Source organism: Apiospora kogelbergensis (assembly GCF_038363985.1).
Source record: "Apiospora kogelbergensis strain CBS 113332 chromosome Unknown utg000006l_segment0_segment0, whole genome shotgun sequence".
Classification (NCBI taxonomy): Eukaryota; Fungi; Ascomycota; class Sordariomycetes; order Amphisphaeriales; family Apiosporaceae; genus Apiospora; species Apiospora kogelbergensis.
In genome coordinates this window covers 1,068,920-1,094,098 of record NW_027117423.1, presented here as the reverse complement: position 1 = coordinate 1,094,098, position 25,179 = coordinate 1,068,920, and the positions used below count along the sequence as shown (strand labels likewise).

General features: G+C 52.8%; 6 protein-coding genes across 6 annotated transcripts; 3 read left to right on the top strand and 3 right to left on the bottom strand.

The window, feature by feature from the left end:
- Positions 1–7: 7 nt before the first annotated feature.
- On the top strand, positions 8–3,525 carry PG998_009175 (glycoside hydrolase family 63; the record flags this gene model as incomplete). Its single annotated transcript, XM_066875991.1, has 7 exons — positions 8–131; positions 194–232; positions 319–436; positions 490–586; positions 695–1,322; positions 1,378–3,082; positions 3,150–3,525. 7 exons carry the CDS (start codon positions 8–10, stop codon positions 3,523–3,525), a joined length of 3,087 nt encoding a protein of 1,028 aa, XP_066728147.1.
- A 775-nt stretch (positions 3,526–4,300) lies between these two features.
- Positions 4,301–7,288, top strand: PG998_009174 (uncharacterized protein; the record flags this gene model as incomplete). The annotated part of the gene is made up of 4 exons (XM_066875990.1): positions 4,301–4,848; positions 4,899–5,221; positions 5,440–6,279; positions 6,342–7,288. 4 exons carry the CDS (start codon positions 4,301–4,303, stop codon positions 7,286–7,288), a joined length of 2,658 nt encoding a protein of 885 aa, XP_066728146.1.
- Positions 7,289–8,518: 1,230 nt separating this feature from the next.
- PG998_009173 (ras guanine nucleotide exchange factor domain-containing protein) lies at positions 8,519–11,175 on the bottom strand (the record flags this gene model as incomplete). The annotated part of the gene is made up of 6 exons (XM_066875989.1): positions 8,519–8,611; positions 8,688–9,993; positions 10,053–10,239; positions 10,315–10,551; positions 10,598–10,801; positions 10,869–11,175. 6 exons carry the CDS (start codon positions 11,173–11,175, stop codon positions 8,519–8,521), a joined length of 2,334 nt encoding a protein of 777 aa, XP_066728145.1.
- A 2,433-nt stretch (positions 11,176–13,608) lies between these two features.
- Positions 13,609–14,330, bottom strand: PG998_009172 (uncharacterized protein; the record flags this gene model as incomplete). The annotated part of the gene is made up of 3 exons (XM_066875988.1): positions 13,609–13,931; positions 14,048–14,116; positions 14,180–14,330. The coding sequence occupies 3 exons, from the start codon at positions 14,328–14,330 to the stop codon at positions 13,609–13,611; spliced, it is 543 nt and encodes a 180-aa protein (XP_066728144.1).
- Positions 14,331–16,312: 1,982 nt separating this feature from the next.
- Positions 16,313–18,525, top strand: PG998_009171 (uncharacterized protein; the record flags this gene model as incomplete). The annotated part of the gene is made up of 2 exons (XM_066875987.1): positions 16,313–17,032; positions 17,083–18,525. The coding sequence occupies 2 exons, from the start codon at positions 16,313–16,315 to the stop codon at positions 18,523–18,525; spliced, it is 2,163 nt and encodes a 720-aa protein (XP_066728143.1).
- Positions 18,526–20,043: 1,518 nt separating this feature from the next.
- Positions 20,044–20,640, bottom strand: PG998_009170 (NUDIX hydrolase domain-like protein; the record flags this gene model as incomplete). Its single annotated transcript, XM_066875986.1, has 2 exons — positions 20,044–20,468; positions 20,565–20,640. The coding sequence occupies 2 exons, from the start codon at positions 20,638–20,640 to the stop codon at positions 20,044–20,046; spliced, it is 501 nt and encodes a 166-aa protein (XP_066728142.1).
- Between the last annotated feature and the right edge of the window lie 4,539 nt (positions 20,641–25,179).

Genomic DNA, 25,179 nt, shown 5'->3' with positions numbered 1-25,179 from the left:
CTGAATCATGGTTGTCTTCGATGGCCATGAGTACCTCACCGAGGAAGAGAAGCGACTGAAAGAAGATCGCGATCGTGTCAAGTACTGGAAGAAATGGGGACCCTACGTGGCTGAGCGACAATGGGCTACAGGCAAGAGACCTTTGTCTTGCCCCGGCTGTTCCTCTTCGCGATGCTAACCGCCTGTCATACAGTTCGTGAGGATTACAGCGCCGACGGTGATGCCTGGAGTCGTGAGTGAATCCCACCCCACCCCTCTCGATTATGCCATATGCGATCGGCGCGGGATTTTGTATACTGAGCCAATGTGCCGCAACAGATTTCAGCCACGACCATGCCCGATCTCGAGCTTTCCGATGGGGCGAGGATGGTATTGCCGGAGTGTCAGATACGCACGGTCTGCAGAATATTGCCTTTGCCTTCTGGAACGAAGAAGAGTGCGTCGATCAAGATTCCCATGTTCAGGAACATGTAGCTTACAAGTGGCCAGCCCCTTTCTGAAGGAGAGATTATTTGGGTTGTCCAACCCGCAGGGCAACCACGGTGAGAGCGTCAAAGAGGCTCACTTTCATCTTGACAACACTCCGGTAAGCACTTAGAATCGCCCCCCGTTCTTGGACTTTTTCGCTAATGGCTCTTGTAGACTGTAAGTTACCGTGAACGTCCGCCACTAGTGTCTTTACTTACGACTATAGCACTCCTACATGAAATTTCTGTACAAGTACCCGCAGAAGGCTTTCCCCTACAAAGACTTGATCGATGAGAACGCAAGACGCTCCAAGACGGACAAGGAATACCAGCTATTGGACACTGGCGTATTTGAAGAAGACCGTTACTGGGACATAGTCATTGAGACTGCCAAGGATGATAACGACCCAGACGAGCTTCTCTTCCGTGTTACTGCCTGGAACCGAGGCCCTGAGCCAGCTCCTCTCCATATCATCCCCCATGTGTGGTTCCGCAATACCTGGGCTTGGGGGAGAGAACCAGAGGACAAGAAGCCTTCCATCCAAGTGCACGGAGAGAACATGGCCAAGTCGAAGCACCACAGCTTGGGTGATCGCTATCTCCTGCTTTCGCCCTCGCCTGGTGTTGGGACTAGCGGCGATGATGTGCAGCCTGACCTCTTGTTTACTGACAACGACACCAACGTCAACCACCTCTATGGACAGGAGAACAAGACGCCCTATGTCAAGGATGCCTTCCATCGATACATTGTTGACAACGAAAAGAAGGCCGTCAACCCCGCCCAGACAGGCACGAAGTGCGCAGCCTGGTTCAACTTCAACGAGTCCGGTGGTGTTGGCCCTGGAGAGTGTGCTGGTTAGTATTGCAATTTGAAGATAAAGCCGGCCTCCGTACTAATGGCATTTTGTAGTTGTCCGTTTCCGCTTATCGAAGAAGGAAGAGACATACCTCGACGAAGAAGAATTTGACGATATCGTGGAGAGGCGAAAAGACGAGGCGGATGACTTCTACTACCGACTCAGCCCTCTCCCCATGTCCGACGATCTCCGTAACATCCAAAGACAAGCATTTTCGGGTATGATGTGGTGTAAACAATACTACCAGTTCATATGGGATCAGTGGGCCAATGGTGATCCTGCTCAGCCCCCGCCGCCCCCTGAGAGGAAGGCCGTGAGGAACTCAGACTGGAAGCATCTCCACATTGATGATATCCTTTCTATGCCTGACTCTTGGGAATACCCCTTCTTCGCAGCTTGGGACAGTGCTTTCCACTGCATTCCCCTTGCCATGATCGACCCAGACTTCGCCAAGAAGCAGATCGACCTTTTCACCCGAGAGTGGTATCTCCATCCCAATGGCCAGTTGCCTGCATACGAGTGGAACTTTGGGGACGTAAACCCCCCTGTCCATGCATGGGCTACGTTTCGCGTGTTCAAGATAGAACGCAAAATGTACGGCAGACAAGATCTCGATTTCCTGGAACGAGTTTTCCAGAAGCTTTTGTTGAACTTCACCTGGTGGGTGAACCGAAAGGATACAGATGGAAAAAACGTCTTTGAAGGTGGCTTCTTGGGATTGGACAACATCGGTTTGTTCAACCGATCGGAGCCTCTGCCTACTGGAGGTGTCCTCGAACAAGCCGACAGCACTGGTTGGATGGCCTTCTACTGCTTGTGCATGTTGAACATTGCACTTGAATTGGCCAAGCACCGAAGGATCTACGAGGACATCGCGTCCAAGTTCTTCGAGCACTTCATCTTCATCAGTGACGCCATGACGTTTAAGTCTGGTCAGACCGAGGAGAAGTCATTGTGGAATGAGGAAGATGGCTTCTACTACGACGCTATCTCGTGGGGTGGCCCCTGGACCCAACAGCTCCCTGTGAGGTCTCTTGTCGGACTCATCCCGCTCTACGCGACTCTCACGCTGGAACCCGAGTTAATCAATAAGCTTCCATCTTTCAAGAAGCGAGTTGATTGGTTTATCGAGAATCGCTGCGATGTCGCAGAGCGAAACATGGCCAGCATCAGGAAGCGCGGCAAGGGCAACCGTATCCTATTGTCCATGGTTAGCAAGGACAGACTCGAGAAGATCCTGAAGCGGATGTTGGACGAGGATGAGTTCTTCAGTCCCCACGGTATCCGGTCACTTTCGAAGTATCACAAAGACAACCCAGTGTCCATGGATGCCAACGGACAGACATTCAGGGTCAGTTATGTGCCCGGAGATTCCGACAGCGGTCTCTTTGGCGGCAACAGCAATTGGCGCGGTCCTATCTGGCTCGCTGTCAATTTCTTGCTTGTCGAATCGCTGCAACGTTTCTTTATGTTCCACGGACACAGCTTCCAGATCGAATGCCCCACGGGATCTGGTGACTACATGCATCTTGGTCACGTGGCCGAAGAGATTCAACACCGTCTCCAGCATTTGTTCGCTCGTGGAGATGATGGTCGACGAAGCATCAACGATGGCAACGATCTCCTTGATTTTGACCCTCATTGGAAGGACAATATGTGGTTCCACGAGTTCTTTGATGGTGACAATGGCCGGGGACTCGGCGCAACCCACCAGTGCGGCTGGACTGGTCTCATTGCCCGCATGATACATGATACTGGGTAAGTCTATATGCCCAGGATGAGCTAGAGCTACTACATTACAGCAGTTGAACTAACTATCGAATAGAATCAGCTGCCGCCTCCCGCAAACACCGCGGACACCCTCGGTGGGCATGGCGCACTATTTCGATGATGTGTTCCACCGCACCACGGGACATGCACAACCGAAGAAGCCGCACATGCGCCGATCTTCAACGGCAAGATCTATTGGTGCTCGGAGTGACTTTGAAGGCTCGGTGAACGGAGACGATGACGATGAACATGATGTGCGGTCCATCGGCAATAGCGTAGCTGGTGCGCATTTCACCGACCCCGAGCGCGAATCGCAGCGACAAGAGGCCGATGCCCATATGCATCGGTACATCTCGGAACAACTGGAAAAGGTGAAGAAGGATCCCGATGAGGACGCAGGGCTTGCGGATGAGTACGAGGCTACTGCTTGAGTTACTCGTACCAGGGGCGGAAGGCCAGGGGAATCTGTCTCTGATAGAGGTTCTGGATTGTGTGGAAGAACCGAAAAAAAACCTCGTTATGTTAGTAGATTGGTTTGGCGCATCAACTTACCCCCTAGAGCGCAGAATGCTGGGTTTCTTGTTTACTTTTGGTAATCAGAATGCTTATTGGGTAGGTACTTAGTTTAGATAGAAATCATAGAGACCTTTTCCTGAGCCTGGTCGGCCTTGACCTGTATCCAATGTTCTTGCATTTCGTCCAAGCCCAATCCAAACAGACAACAGTCCGAAGAATCAAGCAATATGATTAGACCGGGGAAGTACAAAAGACATACCAGTTGTTTGCCCCTCTGGTCCTTGATACAGTCATTCAGACGGGTGGCTGCAGAGTGGTCAAGCAAGAAATATTCAGAATTGCATGGACAAGGCACCGAGCTCCAATGGCTGTTTGTCCTACTCGAAGCCAGACGTCCATTTGCATGTTGTACGTAGAATCACGCCAACTTGCCTTGACTTATGATCCCAAGCGTTTTCCTTTGTCCATCTAGGTTTGCACGCGTTAGTTACTCAATTGTAACAAACATCTTGGTCCAAGTGTTTTGAGATAGGAAACCAGGTTGGCCTTCACCCGATCGTGACTTCCAGCACACTCTTCCATTGTTTAAGGGAAAACGCACCGGCGACTGCCAGCGGAGCCAACAAACCTGGAGTGCGACTGCCTTGCTATTCTATGACAAGGAAACTCCTAGACCCGCCTGTTCCCAACATGGACTTGTCCTCCTCACCCGGATCGTCTGCAGACGAAGCCAGTGTTAACAACGACAACCCAACCCCACGCACCAAAACCAAGGAAATGGGTCGGCGCGGCAACAATACTGGCGGCCCTGCTGGCGGCCCAACTGGCGGAGGAGGAGGAGGCGGCGGCGGCGGCGGTGGTAGCAATCGCGGCCCTCCTCTCCCCAGACGCTTCGACTTGGACCTCAGTGCCATGCTCAGCAACGAACAACGACAACAGCTCCAGCAGTTGATCTTCAACATCATGGAAACAATGCAGAAAACACTTCGCGATGTCTTTGACACCATGGGGCCCGAAACCACAACAACCGCCACAGCAGTCCGCCAGGAAGTGCCGGTTCTCGGTATCCCTACACCCGCAGCCACTTGGGCCATCATCCCCAATCCCAGAAGTCCCAAATATGCCCACCTCTTCGGCGAGGAACCTTTGGTGCCCGTACCAGAGACCAAGGACGATGATAAAGAGACCGAGGAAAAGGAAAAGCCCAAGCCTCCCCGAAAGGAACCGCCTAAGCCCGAGCTCGCCCCCCTGCTCCCATCATCCCGCCGTGCCTGATCACCCTGGCCAGCCAGCAGGAGGGCGGTGTTCTTTCGATCCCCACATCCATCGAGCAGGCCACAGCCATGATCAAGCGGGACCAGACGGATGTCATCACTTCTAGCATGGTGGAGCTGAAGCGGGACGCGCTCACCCATATAGGCAAATGGCGCAGCAACATCCTGCGACGCATGGGCGACATTAACATCAAGAACGGTGGCAACGGCGGTAACGTTGTGGCTGCTAGCCAGGGGCCGCAGCATCAGCATCACGCAACAGGTAATGCCACTAGACGAGGCGGTCACGGCGGTGGCGGCGCCGGTAGAGGAAGGCCTGCGAGACCGAGTGGCGGTGGTAAGTTCTTCCTCTGCCGCGACCCATCGCAAGTATACGTCTCGATCTTTACTTTTGTTTTTATTTTGGCCCCCTTTTCATCATCCGACATCACCAGCCCATTTCCCCATCCCTCTGGATGCCCCTTTCTTGGAAGTAAAACCCGGCGAGCTCCCTTTTCGTACTTATATTTCCTGGAGACTTGACGGTATTTGGATGCTAACGTATCAGTAAAGTAGTGAGCGCTGCGGATGAGGAGTTCAACACTGCTTCGATTCGCTTGTACCCTGTATTTTCCACGCCGCTCTCCGAGCTGCCCAAGGAAAAGCGTGCTTGCATCTTGCATTCCATGCTTCTCTTGCTTCTTGGCCTTGAGAACTACTACACATACTCTCGTATTCTACTGTTCTACCTTGCCTCATCATTGCATGTTCCGGCCAGTGTTCTGGTACAGGATGAGTTGAGAGTTTCGCAGGCTCTCGGGCAAATCATCAAAGGGGTCACCCCCGAGGAGATCGCCCAAAAGCGCGCAGAGGAAGGCAGAACATCCCGGCGCCACAAGGGCACCGCGAGCGCCGCGGCCCAGTTAGCCGCCCACTCCGGTACCCTTTCGGCGCCGCTCATCGCGGCCGGCATTGGCACCGTGTTTGGAGGCCTCGGGTTGAATCCCAACGCCGCCGCCGGACTTCTTGGGACGATGGCAGAGAGCACCATCGCCGTTGGTAATTTGTTCGGTTTGTACGGCGCTCGAGCAACCAGCAAGATGGAAACGTACCTCAAGGACGTCCAGGATTTCGCCCTCCTCCCACTGCGCGGTGCCCTCGACCGCGAGTATGTCGACCCCAAGGACTTGGTACCCGAGGACCGTCGCCTGCGCGTGACCCTCGGCGTCAGCGGCTGGCTGATGACAAAGGAGAAGGAGGACGTCGTTAAGGCCTGGCGCTCTCTCGGTCACCAGACTGAGGTTTACGCGCTCCGATGGGAGCTAGAGGCTCTCACGAAATTAGGTTTCTCCCTCAAGGCAGCACTTGGGAGCGTGTCGTGGACTACGGCGAAGAAGGAAATGGGAGAGAGAACAGGCAAGTTCTGAATCCTTTGATGCCAAAGTTGGTGAATTAGTAAGCTAATATTGTGTCTCTAGTTTTTGACAGCCTCCAAAACTCCCTTTGGCCCTCCGATCTGGTCAAAATCAGCAAGATTGTTGACAACCCCTGGACCGTCGGCATGGTACGGGCTGAGAAGTTGGGCGGCATCCTCGCCGACGCTATCATCAACAAGCTTCAGGGCGAGCGCGCCATCACCTTGATCGGCTACAGCCTCGGGGCCCGAATTATTTACAACTGCCTGATGAGCCTCTCGGAGAAGCGGGCCTTTGGCGTTGTTGAGAATGTAGTCCTTCTGGGCGCACCTTGCCCAACTGAGGTGCGCGTCTGGGCCGCCATGAAGAGCGTCGTGGCGGGCCGTCTCGTCAATGTTTACTCCAATAACGACTACCTGCTGGGCTTCCTCTACCGTACCAGCAGCTGGCAGTACGGCGTGGCGGGCCTCCAGAAGATCCAGAGCCTGCACGGGATCGAGAACTTCGACGTCAGTGAGATCGTCTGCAGTCACCTCCGGTACCAGCACATGGTCGGCGCCGTGCTGCACAAGCTCGGCTGGGAGGACGTCGACCGCAATGAGGTGGGTCGAGAGGACTTGGCACTCAAGCGGCTCGTGGCACAAGAGACGGAGATGGACCGATCACGTGGCATCGAGACCGACAACAACCATAGCAGTCTTCTCAATACTGAAGCGTCACTGGTGCGAAAATTGGAAGGCCTAGATCTGTATTCTTCGCAGAAAAACAGCGGCAGCGGTGTTGGTGGGAAGGCGGCAGTCGCTACAGCTGCTGCTCCGAAGCGCGGCAAGAGCCCGCCGAAGAAGCCGATGCCGGCAGCAGCGGCCCCACCAGCATCTCCGATATTGGTCTCTTCTGCTTCGTTTACGAGCGGGCCTATGGTTCCCGCCCCGTCAACGTCGTCGCAGAAGGAGAATCAGCACGAAGTGGTGGCGGCTAAGGCCGGTGGGGGTGCGAGGCAGGATAAGTAGGGACGTTCTGGCAAGCGCCGAAACCGTGGCGGTAGGGGAGGTGGGCGTGGTGGTTTGGGCTATAGCGAAAGAGCTTGAAGAGGGGAGGAAGGGAGCACACTGAGTACGACAGACATTGTCGTTTTGTTTCATTCTGGTACGTCCACATTTGTTGTATGCGTCTACGACTGTTGAGGGACAGTATCATCCCAATGGGGAAAGGGGCGTGAACACACATTTTCCCGGAAGATGTTGGTTGCGTTGACGAGCGTATGCGGTATTCATACTCATCTTACCGGAAAACGAGCGAATCGACGAGAGTGGAGTATGAAGGACGATTCACGAATATCATGATGTACAACAGAACAACGAGGTGGATGAGAGACGAACAGATATACAGGCTGGGTTATGTGGCGGAAGGCAGCTTTAGCAGTCTGTTGTACAAGTAAATATGGATATACCCCCTGAGCTTGTTTCTTTCTCTGTATTTGCAGAGGCAGAGAGAGTTCGCTATACACATTGATAGGTAGTTTGCGATGAGCTATACAGAGTTCATAATGACGATATCTTTTCTGTATTATCCCCCTCCGCCACTTCTACATTAAATGTGAAATTAGACCATATGAAGACAGCAAGAAAGCTGAGCAGAGAGTATTACGACGATTGAGTATCTGACAATATCAAATCAGTGCTGGAAAGGTGACTTTTGTAGACTGGAAATCAGAATGGCCGCCCATGACATGCAATGATGTGAAGTATGATCTCAAGCCAAGCAGTTGCTGGCAATGGTGAGCATAAACAAGCCGCAGCGATCAAGAACGCAAAATAAAAGGAACCTCATATGTGTTTGAAATATATTCAGACACACCAGAACGAATATTAGCTAGTTCTTTCTCTATATTCTTCCTCCATAATCTGAGGGCGTACTGCGCGACTGTGGTATTTTGCCGTCCGTCCTCTGTCACTTTCCTCTCTTCCTTCCCCCCTTGTATAGCCATCAAAATCAAGGGGGTGTTAGTTTCCTTTATCCCAAGATCTCGGAAAAATACCAATAAAATAGAACCGATAATGAACCGTCATCGTCGTGTCGAAAGAAGCCCGCTAAACACTTTGAAACCAACTTCAAATAATTACTCGGCAACTGAAGAGGGCAAAGATAAAGAGCACGCCCTTGTGCGCACATCTCAAGTAGCCAACCAAACAGCAAAGCCCAAGCAAGCAGATAACGACGAGCATTGTCACGTAAGTTGCTTATTGCTTGGCAAACCAGGGGAACTTCTTCTTCGAGGCATCATACCCTCCAGCGCCCTGGCTCTCCACCGTGACACTTCGCTGGTAAATATCCTAAATCCAGCAACAAATGTCAGCAAGCACTTCTTCCGAGCAACCCTAAGAGATATGGTAAAAATGCATCACGTACCTCATCGTCAGTCGGCATCAAACAATCTAGGATTAGCTCCCTCGCGACGTCATGCTTGGTCAGGTTCGGGTATGGCGTGCCCTGGCTCTTCATGATGGGCAAGCAAACCTCGCCGAGTACCTCAAACTTCTTCCAGTTGATGCGATCGCCTTCCGGGCCAACGAACGTCATGCTGCCCTCCTCAGCCGACACCAAATCCCTTCGATGCAAGGGCATGAAAGGGATGCGTGGCAAGGGCGAGTTCTCCCAGGCCAGTCGGTAGGCAAAGTGGCTTTTTTGCGTCCCCATCAGCAGCACAAGCCGCGCGAATCGCTTCTGTACCTCGGCGGGGACGAGAGCCTTGGTTTGGGCAAGGCGATGGATGGCCGTGCCGTTAATGCCGGCAAGCACAGCCGCAAGGCCATTGTAGTTGTTAAGCTGTCGCAGCTTGAGTGCAATGCTCATGAACTTCTCAAGCATCTGCGCTCGGTGCTTGGCTTTATCTCGCATCAAGATCATGTTGGCTACCCATTTGGCAATGTGGTTGAAGTGGCTGACCATTCGGTTCACGTTCTTCATGCCTCGGCTCTTTTCTCTCTGTTGTGCGTTCAAGCTGACGTGTCTGACAAGATCACGAATCCGGATAGATGAGAACATAACCCAGTCAATCCTCGTAATCTCGTCGGCAATGTCATCGTCCGACGTGTCCATAAATATGTGATAGCGGAACTTGGTCAGAGGCATCGTGTATGACGGAACCATCGTCGCAGCTTCTCGCTCGTAGTCTTCATACGAGTGAAACTGGAACTGGTGCACTTTTGTCGGGCCAATATCGGTATTGGTATTGAGGGAAGATGTAGCTGATGGCCGCCGACCAGGGTTGTGGTCTTCCACACTCAGAGAGCTTATGCTTTCGTTCAGCTCTGGTCCTCTCGGGGCTTCGGGCCTGCCCAGACTTGACGCGCCGGAAGCCGAGTCCTCCTCTATGACATCCGCCTTAGCCCAACCCGTGTCGTCGTCCTCGAACACGCTGAACTCGAGGTTGCGGCGCATTTGCTGCGCGGCCGCCGCGAATATAGGTTCGCATGACAGTCGACGTATGAAATCCTCCAGCGTCCTCCGGGTTGTTGGCCTGGCGAAGTCTCCCGGGTACGACGCTACCCACTTGGCCACCGTCTCGATGATGCGTAGCTGTGCCGATGTCTTTGTGAGGTAATGTACGGATTTGTCGTCCTTTACCTGCTCCAGCCGCGTCAAAATGGCCGAGAAGAGCTCGCCAGGTGCAGCGAACTTGCGATACAAACACAAGAACACATCAGCGAAATTGCTGTCGGCCCGCGACATCTTGGGAGCGAGTAGTCGATCAATCAGCTCCTCAAAAGTGACCCCTGTCTTTTTGCCGGGCGGTCGAAGGTCATTTCGTCATTGCGCTGTAGTATAGGTATGTCGTCGTTGTAGCCAAATGATTCTCCATCGGATTCCTCAATATCCAGGAACGACGGCGTATTATGGCGGTCCAGGCGGATGCCCGGGGTTCGCAACATGCTGGAGACAGTCTGGTTTTCGTCGCCGGCTGCATCATAATAGTAAGGTAAGCTTTCTGCACAGCCAACATGGGGCGATCGCCATGCGTATCTAACATCCTTACCTGACTGTGGTGGCAAACCTCGCACAAGTGACATGTCTGAACTAGCACGGCTATGCTTACTATGTTGACTCAAAGGTCGAGTTCCTGTCGAGTCATGTGGGGTATCCAGGTGAGCCACGGAGGCTGCTCGTCGTCTTGTGCCAGAAGCCTCAGCTTTTTTGAAGTCAGTAAACGTCCAATAAACGTCTCCCTTGCTTGGGTACGTCATGTACGTCATGAATGATCCCATGGGCCTGTCTAGACGGCGCGGTATCAATCAAGGGTCCGAAATTATCCTACATACCTTGGCGGTTCGCTACAAGAACCCTAACCAACCTGAATAAGGCATTCCTGGAATTCTCAGGTTTGCTGGCCGAGGTCTTGAAGTCTGAGACACACGACTGGCAAGCGGAAGCGAGCGCTTCTGTGTTGACCTGCCTCACGTTTTCGGGGTTGTCACATTTCGTCGCGACAAGGACCGTAGGTAAAGATGAATTGACTAGGGCAGCTGCTCATAGTCAGTCTACGAACCAGCAATCGCACCCCGAAAGACTTTAGATGGGCCGTCGACTTACTCAAAGTCTGTGGTAACTCCATGATGCTTTCCTTGTTCATCACATCGTATAAGAGCAGGACACCGTCGATTGGGGGCATCATGGTACCGCCTATCTGCCTGGGCCATTGTATCTGCCGTTCCGGGTTCACATCAAAATACTCGAGATCAAGCTCGAACAAGGTCACTGCGTAGGGCACGTTGTCTATAAAGACTCGCGCTGCAGTCGGTTGGGGCCCAGGAGCTTTCGTTAGCCCTATAGCCCGTTGGATGAAGTGAGACTTGCCCACCCCATTGGCTCCTATGCATGCGATGTTGATGGACTCCATAGCTGCGGTTGCGGGAGGATAAGGGGCCTCGAGCTAGTTTGGCAACCCTCAAGATGCGGTTCCTGCTAAGTATTGATAGCAGCTTACCAGGGTAACAAGCACGGCTAGTCACCCAACTCATGTATGCGCAACTGAGAACTTTTATCCTTCTAGGTGACGGGTAGAGCGCGGGCGAAGTAGCATTTCGAGGCGGAGCGTCCGGGTTTCTATGGTCGATCCAGGCGACTGTGCCCCTTCTTCACGATATAACTCGCAGAGAAACTGCCCAGACGCAGGGTATCCGGAGTACGTAGGCAATCACCCCCTACCGCGGGTCACACACGACGTAGGCTGGTAACGAGATGGGCGGGTGGCTAGGGATGAATAGATTGTTGCATATGCTTGATCGGATGTGCGGTCGTGCTCGTTCGGGCGGATTCGTGGACAGGCTTCGGCAACGATGTTGAGACCCTTGTGGTCAGTCCCCAAGAAAGAGGCGAGCGCAGGCAAGCTGGGTAAGCTGAGTGTAGACGGTTTTTCGCAGACTGCGACAAAGAACACGACCTGCAACTTGCTTGCCTGCCTCCCCCTCTCCTCCCAACGTGCAGCTTCCCGTATCCGGATGTGACAGGAAGAGCGGGCCGAGTGTGGTGGGTGGCAATTGACAAAGCCGACGCAATGGGGAAGGTTGTGGCCGAGGTTGCGTGTGTATAGTTCGCGATCGGGTTCGTTGGGCTTCTTTCACTCTCGCTGCATGGCCACTTTTGAAGGAAGTCAGGAGCTGTGGCTGTGGCGTCTCGCGATGTCGAGGTGGGATGGTTGTTGGTCAAGCTCGTTGCAGCTCTTGGCCAGCGCGTCAGTCCTGACCACGGCAGAGGGAGACTCGTCGGTGGATGTATTGGAAGGACAGCAGGTGGTCAATGGATTGATAGGCAGCAATTGATCGGCTGTGGTAGCACGCAACGAATTGCATTACCTGGAGTGGCCTATGGGGAGGTTGTCAATCACCACATGCATCAAATTATCAAATTACTTGGGACAGTCTTTCGCATTACAATGCAGTCCGTCAGTCTCAGTCTCGGTCTAGGGTGGCGGGCGCACTTTCCCAATCTTCCGGCTCTGGTTTTAGTGCCAACGACCCCTCCCCTCCAAGCTTGATCTTGATTCGCATTCCAGTCCAGGCCAAACCAAGCCAAGCGCATAAGCAAGGGCGCCACCCGGGGGGAGCTCTATGCTGCTATGCTCTCAGGCTCTGTATGAACAGGCCTTCGGCTGAGAACTCAATTCATAGCTTCTCTTGTCCCCAAGCAACAGAAGAAGGAATGACTGACCGGTGAGCACGGGTTTGCATCAATCGCACCTCGCCTAATACGCCACCTCCGTCCATACAGACCCCAGCAGCAGACAGACGTCCGGCCCCGGGAACTCGACCCCGGGCGCTTGTCCTGCGGCTGTTCATCACGGCACTCTCTCATCACACAGCATGGAGGCAGGTGGCTTGCGGTTGTATAATTACCTGTATGTACATGCATACGTATCGATGCCTGTATCTGCTGTATGTAGGGGGATGATCATCGACTTGAACTGATTAGCACCGATGGCAGCCCAGAGGAGTCTGCAAGCACGTGGATCGTGGAGGCCAATCAACCCTTTTCTACCCCACTGGCGGGCCATCTCCATCCTCTTCAGCGTCAGGGGGCCAATGTCCAGAAGGTAATACGTTGATCTTCAAATTGTCTGGATAGGTTTATATGTAGCCATTTCCAGTTTGGTCACCTCTGAGTGATATATGCGTTCGGAACCAGCGACAGACGTGCTTTTCTACCTGGTCAGTCCACTTTGCGGCATGCTGTGCTGTCAACCCTCCATTTCAACGTTCTTGGACCCGACGGTATGGTACCCAAATTTCCACCCTTCCAGGCCTGATGGACAAGGATCCAGAATAGCCTCTCGCGGAACTTAGCCGCAAAGAAGCCTAACGTAATCACGACCGCAGCGTAGGATTTAACATACATAGCTTTATTCGCTGGCTGGGTTGACGATTCAGCCATTTCCGCAATACCACGTTTTCTACAGCAATGGCCTCAGATGCATCAGCAAATGGACTAGCGGTGCAGCTCAAGGAGAGCCATATACATTCAATCGGTGGGACTGTTCGCCCTCACAACACGCTTGCTTGCCACGGAATACATCGTCTGGTGGTGAGTGAGTGGTGCATGTGGTCAGGCACAATACATGTCCACGCGTTTTGGTTGATGAGTTATGTACTCGGATCTGTCCGTGCTAAAGCCAGTCACACCGGCCCAGTAAAATTCGTCGGAATTGAGGGTGTCGGGAGGCATTTCACAATATTCTGCCTGTAGAAGCCCCGAAAACCCCTTCCTGGGTATGTTCCTCCCACTACTGCAGCGCGGCTAGATTTGTTATGGTAGCAAATGGGGCCTTGCCACATGTCTACAATAAGATCTCACCCAGATTTTCGCCTTCGAAGCCCAAGGTAGAAAGCTTCTTGAGTTTGTTCTTCTCCCGTGACTTGTCCGTCACCTTCTTCTCCTTCGCCATGCGTTCGACCGCCTTGAAATCGGCCATCTCGTATCCCGCGGGCGCGTCGTCGTCCTTGTCCAAGTCGATCTCCCCAAGCAATAGGACGTTCTCGCCTCTCACGAGAAAAATCCCGTGGGGTTTATCGGCGTAGTAGCCCTTTACGGGGGAAGCCTCGGTGGCGTCGGGCAGAGGCGCATATATGCGCTCAATCGTGGATTGTAGAACAATATTTGCTGCATCATCACCCGTGCATTAGAAAACCAGCCAATGTTTCTCTGCTATCCATGTTTCCCGAACTCTTGTCGGCAGAAAACACGAATGCTGCCTCGGCAGCAGAAGCCAGACGTACCAAATTGATCCCAGCTTCGCAGGATGCCTGTCAGCTTCCTACCGTCGCGCAGGCAAATTAAAAGCTTTTCTACATGGGGCGGTTAGCTCAAGCATAGATAAGAGAGCAGTGCGCTCGGTGGTGTCGCCGTACTATCCGTAAGATCGAGCAGCTGGGCTGCGGTCGTGAACATCTGAGGAGGCAGCTGCTGAGGTTGCTGAGGCGGCGGTGCACCGCGTCCCAGCGCTTGCGACATCGGCGCGCCCTGTTGGGGCGGCGGGTCGTGTATGCTCAAGTTCTCCATCATCATATCATCTGGTTGGTAGTCGTTGTGGTTATTTCGGCTTTCTCGATGCAGTCCATGGAGAGAGGAGGACTGGTACTTGAGGGTTGGCAGAATGCAGGATGCAGCTAGGACATCTGCGTCGCGCGTCTGTTGGAGGCGATGTGATTTTTCCCGTGGTCACTGTTTACGCAACCTCTCAGAGGACGTCATCAACTGGCCAAGGTTAGATTTGGAAGATGCGGCGATGCGATGAGGTTCCAGTCGGAAGAAACTTGAAGCGGCGGCAACATGCGGTACAGGGCCCGTGCGCAAAGTGGGGGTGGGACAAGCCTGGTGCCAGGCCTTTAAGCTTTGAAGGGAAAGAGCGCTGACTACGAGTAGAGCGGGAGCTACATATCACGGATGAAGGACTCATTGCTCATTACTCATTGCTCTCCAACATAAACTCGCCTAGCTGCTGCAGGGGCACATCCTCAATGCGCAGAAACTTATTTTGCGTTCTGTTCATCTCCTTCTTCCCCCTTCTGTCGAAGGTATTCGCACACGCTAGGCCAGATCTCCTAGCCCTGGTTTCACAGTCCAATCCTGGATTGTTGGTTTTTATGCGTCTCTTCTGCTGTTATTTGTTCGGTTATTCGACTGTCCTGTTGACGTTCTTTCTACTGGGATGATATGTTTTACGAATTATGAAAAGTTGCCTGCCGAATAACAGCAGTTCAGGGATCGGGCTGTGGATTTGTTGTCACAGGCTGGAAAGCTGATAATCAAACTAGTTGAGCTTATTTCTGTAACGGCCTCGGCAACGGCGATTGTGGTTTAAACAAGAGAATCGATATCCTGTCGACTGGCCGGCATTGTGAAATCCGAGGCGAACCTGGACCCAAGGAGCGGTTTCAGACATCCATCGGTCCCTGTCAGCACCCCACTACGCACCTGTATTTCTTGGTCTCCTCGCTTCGCTACAGCCGTCGATGTGATCAAGAATAGTCACTCGTTGGGGCTTAAGTTGTTCCTGTCGTCTGAAGTTCAGACCGTTCGAGATCATGCGCCTCGTTCTTCGCCAATACGTGGGGTGGCGACACCTCGCATCAGATGACTTGTCCACCAAACGTCCTTTTTTAACTATCAGGGAGAAAACAATGAATCGAAATGGCTATCTGTAGGAGACCCAAGCAGTTCGCCGGATAGCTCAAGAAATTACTGTTCTCGGTGCTTCTGGCATGGAGGTAAGAGCCCTATTGGTCTCGGTAATCTGGAGATCCGGGTAATGAGTCTATTCAATTGGCCCTTGCCGATCAGGCCTATCGGTAAGTGAAGTGGTGTAGTGGCAGCTATTGCTACAGGGAGATTTTATAGGTTTGAAGAACCATTGGACCGAGCTGCTATAACGAGATATCCCTATGTTTCTATGGTGAGTCGTCGTGCCAATTGCGTGTAAGAGCGGCTGACTTTCAATGCAAGTCATCCCGGCCTAAACCGTTGCTGTCAATGTCAATTGGTGTGACATTCTTGGCGCATTTACCTTTGCTGTTTCCTGTTGCAGATCATACAGCCCCGTTAGAACCAGCGTGGGGCAACCATACCAAATAGCAAGATCGGACGTCCCATGCCCCTGGTTCTGCCCCTGGTGAAGGTGGTAGATTCTGCGGCCGAGCGAGCCTCAACCCTCCCAGTCAACAGGGCCCCTCGCATTACGGAAAGCTACTTGACGTTGGCCGAACATGGCGATCGATAACGCGACCTACCGGCGACAGGGACAATGCATGATTGTGATAGACCAGCATAGTCTGGACTTTCGGTATGGGGCTGCCAGCGGACCTGGACATTGCTCATGGTGGGAGCAAGGGCCCTGCGAGGTTACCCAGGATATCGGCTTCTTCCAGTCCTTTCTCTCTTCCTCCTAAAGTCTATCTCACTCATTTCTTATGACATATCGTCCAGGCGACAAAAAAAGAGAAAGCAAAGGGACGGGCGCCCCAACGAGTTATGGATTATGAACAATGCTAAAGAGCCGGCTCTTATTCTGCAACCTGTTGATCGGGCTGGCCACGATACAGGCGGCATGGGCCAAAGATGGACATAATGGAACGACAGAGCTCGACAATTCTATGCAGGCACCAGAGGCGATAGAGACGATAATATGGGAGCGGGTTCAGTACATCATCGTGGAGAGGGAGAGTGCCCCGAAGAGAGTCATACTCGAGACTCTACCAAGTCCCACAGTACTACCAGCACGGGACGTTCGATGTCTAGAGATGCCGAAACCGACGCCGGCACCCCAAAAGAGACAAGACCAAGGGCAAATCAACGCGTTGTCGGGGGAGATCCAAAGGCTGTCGCAGTCAATATCGCAAGTCTCGCAGACTGCCTCTTCAGCATCACAGTCGGCACAGTCTGTCAAACAATCCGCGGACCAAGCCGTCCGCTCAGCAAACCAGAATGCCGACCAAGCGAACCAGGCCTTATCTCGGACACAGTCGTCGGCATCCAGCGCGGTCGCCCAGGCGAGCCAACAGGCAAACGACAGAATCGCCCAAGCCTCCTCCTCGATGAGCTCTTCCTTCAGCAGTCAGGTCTCTGCCAATCTAGCGAGCGTCCAGTCGAGCGCCAGTAGCGACATCAGTGTTGCGAGTGCATCTGCTAGCAGAAGCGCTGCCAGTGCCATGAACATTGCAGCAAGCCAAATCCAACAGGCTAGAGCAGATGCTAGTGGTATCAGGGTGAGTAAAGTCTACCGTCGCGGAAGACTGTGTAAGCTAATCGCAGGCAGGGCGATGCAAACAACTTGGTGGCACAAGTCCAGAGCAATTCTATCTCGGCTCAGAATTTGGCGATCATTGTATCAGTCTCTGTGGTTGGGTCGGTGATAGTAACGGCCATTATCGCGTTTTTCGTTTTACGATGTCGGCGAAGGGGGCGCAGAAATCGAGAGGCGGCCCAAGGCGGCATGGAAGTGACAGATGAGAAGACAATCCCGTACGATGATGGCAAGCCTATCGCAGTCCAGGGCGCTCCCCCAAGCGCTATACCCCCGAGCGGCGCGCGTTTCGACCCGAAGACGGGAGGTACCTATCCCATGGATAAATTGAAGCTTCCGGGGTTCAGCCCCTTCACTGCCAAGAAGGAAGCCTTTGGTAGCGTTGGACTGGCGACAAGCGACTATGGCGACGGAAAGATCCGTAAGACGACGGTCAAAAACAACACGGATGTGTACGGGGTATCGTCCGAGAGCTTCCGGCTGCAGAAGCCACCTAACATCGGTCGTGCCGAGACAGTCCGGATAATACGGGTAAACAGCCGGAAGAAGGAAGAACAACAGCAACCAAAGCCCGAAGACGAAACTTCGGCCCCAGCCCCGGCCCCAGCCCCAGCCCCAGCCCCGGCTTCGGCACAGACACCGACACCTACACCAGCCCCGGTACAAGTGCAACGCAAACCAGCACCTCCTCGCCAATCCCAACAATGGCCTGAACCGTCCTCGCCTGCGCCGAAATCACCCCTTCCCCCAATACCCCGACAATCGCAACAGCAGCAGCAGCAGCAGCAACAGCAGCAGCCAGCGCCACCACTACCAGTAGCCATACAACCGCCGCCGTCACGGGACAGCGCCCGCTATTCCATGGTAACCCCGAAAACACCCGAGTTCGGCCGGGGGGCCAGTGACAGGAACGGGGCCGGCTGGCGCCCACCCTCCACGAGACGGAGCGCGCGTGCGAGCATCATCTCGGCGGCCGCGCGCTTCAGGTTCCGCGACAGCAGCGACATGGAGTCGGACGCGGAGCCAACGCTCCCCAGGGTACCGAGCGTGGCGATCACCAACCCTGCCGCCCCTGTTGTCGTCGCCAACAGCAGCGACAACGAAGCCGTCAGGCCGCCCAAGGGCGGCGTCAGCATGATGAGCATGATGTCGAGCCAGGGCATGGGACCGTCGATGCGGCCCGGCGGTTCGCCCGAGCGACCCGGGGCCCCGGCCATCCCCAACCTGCGCAAGAGCAGCGAGGTCCTCGACCGCGAACCCATGATCCCAACGCTTCTGCCCCCTCCAATCATTGATCCCGCACCCGCCGTCGCCCGGACGAGGCCCAGTTTCGCAACCTTTCCCACGGTCCGGAAGCAGGGGCCGCCATCCACGGCGTTGAGCCGGCCGCCCAAGCCGAAACAGGACCCAGCAGTTCGGACTAGCGCTGAATTTTTCGGTGCGGCCCCGAGGTGATCGCCGTTTTAAAATATGTAATTTGTTTCTTTCTCTCAAGAGGGCCGGGGTTAGCGCTTTATGCAAGTCAGTAGACGGAAGGAAGGTGGGGAGGTACATATATACCACTATTTTCTATCCGTGAAATATCAGAGGATTTTTTATCACCAGTAATGTGTCGAAAACGCAAGGGATGAGCGAACCGCCCATTTCTTTGAAAAGGAGTGTTCGAGGGGAGGAAGGTCTTGTACGTAATGGTTTTTCTCAGTAAGCTTGATATGTACAGATTCGAATGTTGAATATACAGCCTATTAAATAATAAAAGTATCGTCAATGTCAATTTGTCCCTGTCCATCTGTTGCCTAGTAAAAGAGAATTACGTGACGTGATTTCTAGGCAGGCCAGACAAGCAAGCATATTACATCCACCCACCAAGAGAACTGCGAATGACAGATGAGAGGGAGATAACTTCGTCAAATCCAGTTGGTCTCCTTTCTCTTTCTGCCACTCTCGGTCTTTGGCAATGTAAGGAGGGGCAGACTTACACACCACACACAGCATGACGGCTTTCTTGCTTGGGTAGTTGAGCATTCAAGCCAATCCCAGCTTTTGCGACGATACACATCTGAGCATGATTTTCTTATAACCCTTTTCCCGATATTTGTAAACATCGCCTGCAAGGCTTCTCCCCCGGTCAGTAACGCTGGATTCCGAGGCCGAAGATTTTGGTGCCACTGGTCGTTCCCCAAACCCCTGAATAACTGTTTTCTTCCCGCAAAGACGGATAAAGATTTGGCGAGCACTTGACTTCCTCGCTTTGAGCGATCCGCGAATCAAGACGTCGTGTCGGCAGTTTGACTCTACTCGTTGGGTTCAAAAGAATGCAGTCCGGAAGGCGACAGAACTCTCGTTGATGAGCTAAATCAGCAAATCACAGTGTGCGTACCAGTAGCATCAGTACTCGTATGAGGTATCAGCTTCGTCTATGTGTATATGCATCGCCAAACCTGTCAAACCAGCGCCACAGGTGTACTTTCTACCATTCCAGGGGATGAACCACGATAATGCAAATGCATTTATCCATCTACGCCAGCCCATGATCCCCAAAGTCGAAATCTTTGTTTATGTGTACCAATCAGCGCCGTTTCGTATTGTGTGTGACCCCTCTATCATGGCTAGCCACCAACGCCTCAGGATGCATGTTTCCCCCTCCTTTTCATGTATAGCCAAATCAGAGTCGTTTTGCTATATCCGAAATTTCGTGGAGGATAATCTTGGGGTCCCATCTAATGCGGAATCCATGTCTGATTCTTAGGGAAATGCCAAAGTCAAGAACGCTCAAATGCCATGCTGAGATACCGAAACCAACTAGAAGTGTCAAAGCCCATAAATCAAACCGAGACCGAAAAACTCCAGGATCCAGTTCTATGCAATCCTGCCAGTCGCATGCCGTGAAAGAGCAGTGCGAACAGGCAAGGAAGACCGCGGTCTAGTAGGAGGGGAGGGGGGAATCTAGAAGTAGAGACATCTAGGATGCGGTCAACGTTGCATGGTGGACCGAGTGAGTGCCTCTAAAAGCTCCGGGCGTGTGGCGAGAGCGTCTTTGGCTTGTGGAAAGGACATCCAACACCTCTCCCGCTTGTGACGCTCTGGCCAGTCTTCCTCTTCCTTGAGGACTGTAGCCTCATAGAAGCGATAGACCGACTTGGAAGATTCCTTGTGGGTCTTCTTGGGAGGTCTGGTCTCGGCGATATCTCCAAGGTCATAGTTGATCTGGATGGAGATGCCAGCTTCTTCCCAGGCCTCGCGGGAGGCGGCCTCGGTGCATTCCTCATCGGACTCCCATCCTCCCTTGGGAAGCACCCAGCCTTTGCGTCGCGTTGACTGGATAAGCAATACGTACTTCTTATCCTCGGTCAGGGGTACGACGCCAGCTACTAGCCGTTCACCACTGGAGTTGTAGCCTATCAAATAAATGGTCAGCTGATCCACGCCAAGCCTGCCTACCCCCTGAAAAGCAAAGACAAAACTGGCGAGTCAAATTAGCATCAGTGACTTACGCTGTTTGCTGCGGCCAGTGCGGGACTCCATGGAGCGGCCATTCGTGTCGGTGGTTGTTGATGAACTAGATGCCATTTTTGCAGTTGCAGTTGCACCTTGCTAAAATGTGTGGGCGTGCTGTTGTGTTTTGGAATGCAGGTGTGGTGAACGTATTTCAGATCAGATCCAGTTGAGTCCAGTGAAGGAAGTGGAAGATATAAAAGTCCAAAGACGAGAGCTTTCTCCGGCTGGACGTAGCTGGCAATGGGGAAATACGTTATCTAAAATTGTGCGACTTCATGATCAAAGTTTGTTTGAGAGGGCAGTTTAATATGGTGGAATCTGGACAAGGCTACTGTTGGATTTGGTGGTGACGGGGCAGGGTGTCCAATGGATCGCGGCGAGGTGCGATTGTGGGAGGGAGATGGGTGAAGTGAATAGGTAAGTGTAAGTAAGCCGTATGGAGTAGTAGTGAGTGAAGGCTCGCTCGACAAGACAAGCTCAGTGAATGCTAAAGAGCTTGCTTGGGCTTAGGCTTAAGCTGGGTGGTGTCAAGGGGTGGCGCAAATAGAGAGCGTGAATTGTGGTACTGCAATTAAAAGTAGGTTGCAAGTACCATGGAACAGCTGGATGCGTCCAATATTGAATATTGCCAGCCCAGCACTGACAGATGGGGAAATGCAATTTTCCGACGGTGAATGGATGTTGTGGTGGTTGTGTTGGTGGTGGTGGTGGTGGTGTTGTTTATGACAGTGTGTTGTTTCCTCTTACGTTGAAGCTGAGGGAGGATGTGTTGACTGGGGGTGAGTTGATGGGTTGGACGCCCCTCAAAAAGCACCAGACAGTAGCTGGTTAGAGCACACACCCAGCAGAGCAGGCAGGCAGACAGACAAGGCAGCTGCAGGGCCTGGACCGTATGCCGTAGCCGTAGCTAGGTAGACTTGGGGGTCGAGCACGCAATAAGGAGGCTGTCCTGCTCCGACTGGAGTAGGAAGGTGCTGCTGGTTTGCTTGCTTTGTTGGCTGTGTCAGTAAAGGTGCAGGCAGTCGAGGTACTTTATTCAGATCCAGGCCAGGCTGATGTTATGTATGTAACTGGAGGTATGAAGGTATCAAAGCAGCATGTCAAATATGGCCTTTCGGGAAGGGTTTTGACTGGGCCGAAGCTGCACCGCTTGATGCCATGCACTGCACCGCTGCACATGAGTGGGCTGGACTCGTTCGGAACAGATCCCAAACGGCTGGCAAGGCAAGCACCTTAATTTTTCTGCTTTCTGTGTTGCTGCGTCGAGTGTCTGTGACGACTGCGGGGCAGAATTGGCGACTGGAGGGGACGAGCTGGCTGCTCATTTGCTTACAGTAGGTTAAAAACACAAGAATGTTGCCTCCTTGCAAAGGTGCCACCGACCAATACGAAACCCGAAAATGGAATAAAGAAAAATTAAATTGGGAAGTCTGAGAGGGGAAGGGTTGAACGAGGCCCCTCCAGCAACTTTTCTCTACGGGTGAGGACGGAAGAGAGAAGAGGGGAATGGATAGGGCGACATATCTTTGCGTAGAGCAAGAGCAAAAGAGAGAGAGAGAGCAACTATGCTCGGTAAAAAGCAGGCAGGCTAGGTCAGGGAAGGAATTTAGCAAGGCTAGGCACAAATGTCCTCGATAACTAAGGCATGAATGAATCAGAAGCAATGCGTGCACACGCGAGCATAGAGCAATATTTGCTGTCAGGTCAGTAGCTAGCTGTGGGAGCCGGAAGCTCTAGGTGGCAGAACAGCCGTTGCATGTCTCGTGTGATGTGCCGTGCCCATTCATGCTTGTGAGAGATCCAACTCAATGGAATAGAGGGGCACACGAAGGAAATTAGAGTTGGCTTCTATACTAACCAAGAGCCTAGCCACTGTAGCTTGTTGTTAGCACTCTTCTCGCCGGCCCCCAGTGCATATTCGACAGGTATAGTGACAATGACAGCCCATACCACATGGACTCTTCCGGCCACTCCTACGGCCTGTGTGCAGCGAATGGAGGCTTCTCCGTCTCACCATGGGACTGGCGAATGATGAATCCCTCTCCTGGTCGAAGAATCTTCGTCCCATGTCACAGTTCGTCAAGCATACCCAGGCGCTACATGACTGGCATCAGGTCCGATGGCTAAAGCCGAGAGCGTGTGTTGTATTGCTCGATGAGGGCAAGTGGCTCCTTGGGGGGCTTAGCGGTCTGCAAGAGTGGAAAGACTCAACAAAACAGTGGGAATGCCAATAGCTGGAGCAAAGCGAGCAGGCAAGCGGCGTCGGCTCGCGTGGAATTAATGGCCCTTTCAGGTACTGGTTGGTATTTATCTATGTTTTGTCATGTGTTCTAGGTAATAATAAGTCAAGGCTCGGGGGCATCGGAGGTCGGCGTCAAACTAATCGGAAATGCCAGTCACCGACCGATGTTACCTGCTTGTTTGTGTAAGATGGCCTCAGGGCGCACCATCAATAGGGGTGGCCAAGCAACAGTAGCTTAATAGCCTACCAAGCTTCAATGGCACCAAGCTGCAGCTGCATTTAAGCATCGGCTAGATTCCTACTGACCCTGTGTTACAGGCCAACCTAATGTTGGGTATTGCACATGTTCGATATATAGCAATGCACAAGATACTCCTTGGGATGGTTATATCAATATGGATCGCACATGTGGCATTAAGACTTCTTCAATGCTATGTGGCACTAAAGAGCAATCATCTTATCCTTCCCATTGCTTATCTAAGAAAGACCATCTCTACGTCCGCGGCACGTGTAGAAACCACGAGCAAGGCCAGCTGTTGTTGTCACGGAAATATTGCTTGTATTGTTCTATGTATCATATACCTAGCCGGCATCAAAACACAAGTCTGGACATGGTCTCGTTTCCACATGTCATTTATTGGTCTCTCTACACTTCGATACATAACTACCGTGTCATCGTGCTGTGTCAACAACCAATGCAACACACCACCCATATCTGTAGAGCATGATAGTTCGCATTGTTAGCGGGGACCCCGTTCACTTGACCCAGCTTCTAGAATCATGGCTAGGGCAGCCATTGGGTTACACGTCTTCAGCCTCTCGCATCACATTGCCAAGCAGTGCAGGACTAACACGTCGGAATGAGATACCTACACGTGCAATGTAGGCATGTATGCACTACTTCCAGCTGAGTGACATTAAAAAAATCAAGGGGAATTGCTCGGAGAATAAGATGTTTATGACCAGTTTACGTAAATACTTGAGGCTTCGACGAGTCGACGATGTTGGATGATGTCGGTCAGATCAACAGAGATCCAAGGTGGGGGTCGTCGGGGCCATGCACCACCAGGAGGGGTTGCACTGTTACTGCTAGCGAGTAACAGGCGCGGAACGGAGCGAAGGAGGGGGACCGCAAGTAAAAATATCCCTTTAAGCGGGCTAGGGGCCGTCGCTCATGATGATCATTGGTATATCATTTTGGAGATGTGCCACGCAATTTGGGTAGGGTAGTCGAACCAAGAGGGGAAGTGAGATGCAATCACGAGACGCCGGAAGGACTTGAGATGTCAACATTTGATCGATCCCTTTTTGCTCGAGAGAGTGTACGTGCCGTTATCATTCCTGTCGCTCCCACCAAACCTACCCACTCAGCCCAACCAGCCTCCGGCAGCGTCGTTGATTCCGAACCAGTCATCCGCCAAGCTCACGTTACACTGGCCCATCCAGTCTGATCTGTGTCTGTGTCACATCCAACTAGTCTAGACTCGCTCTATCAACATCATCACCACCCTCCCTCTCCGCCTTCATCCTCGTTCAGATGCTTGGTCTCACTGCAGTGCCTATCAATATTTCGAAGTCCCAGCTGCCATTGTTGCCGGGGCATTCGACCCGTACGCAATCCCATACGCCCTGGGAACACACAAGCGAGCCGTTGACTGCTTCTCTGCCGGCCCCTCCACCCAACGAACGAGTGCACTGACCTCGGATTTTGCATCGTGTCTCTTATATCACAAACTGCAATCATTCTCCGCTCCGCCTAGTAGTATCTGCACCGGCAGGTCCGCAAGCGAATATTACTTACGCTCTGCACTACCATCGTGGTCTGCTGACAACAACACGACGCCCGACAATTTACAGCCAGTCAACCTAGTCTTCGGTTTCGATTCGGCGTGTCGGCTTATATCAGGTGAGTTTGCTGAGCAATTGCCATCCTTGACCCAGCCTGCTTTGTCCTGGCACCCCTGGTTGGTTCCAGGTGTCGCCTACTACGGCCGCCGGTACTTCACGAGAGAGCTCGATTCTGATAGGCTTGTTGCATAGCCATAACTGGCGACGTCATTCGAAGCAGCCAGCGTCTAGCAAAGGAGGGACATACGATCGAGCGCAAGAGGATACAGACAGGCAAACCGCCGCCCAAGCCCGCCCCGTTAACGGCATTATGGAGTCATCCGGCGTGCAGCAAAACACCCCTGAAGATGCATTCAGCTACATATCACCAATAGGTCAGTTTGCCTTGTCTATTTTACCCATCCCGAGTCCAGTGTCCACATGCTTCTCGCCCAACCATCCGGACCCGTGCACAAACTACACCACGTCGTTGGCTGTCTTGTCTGCATCACGGCTTGTGGGGAAAGGCTTGAGTAGTAGTC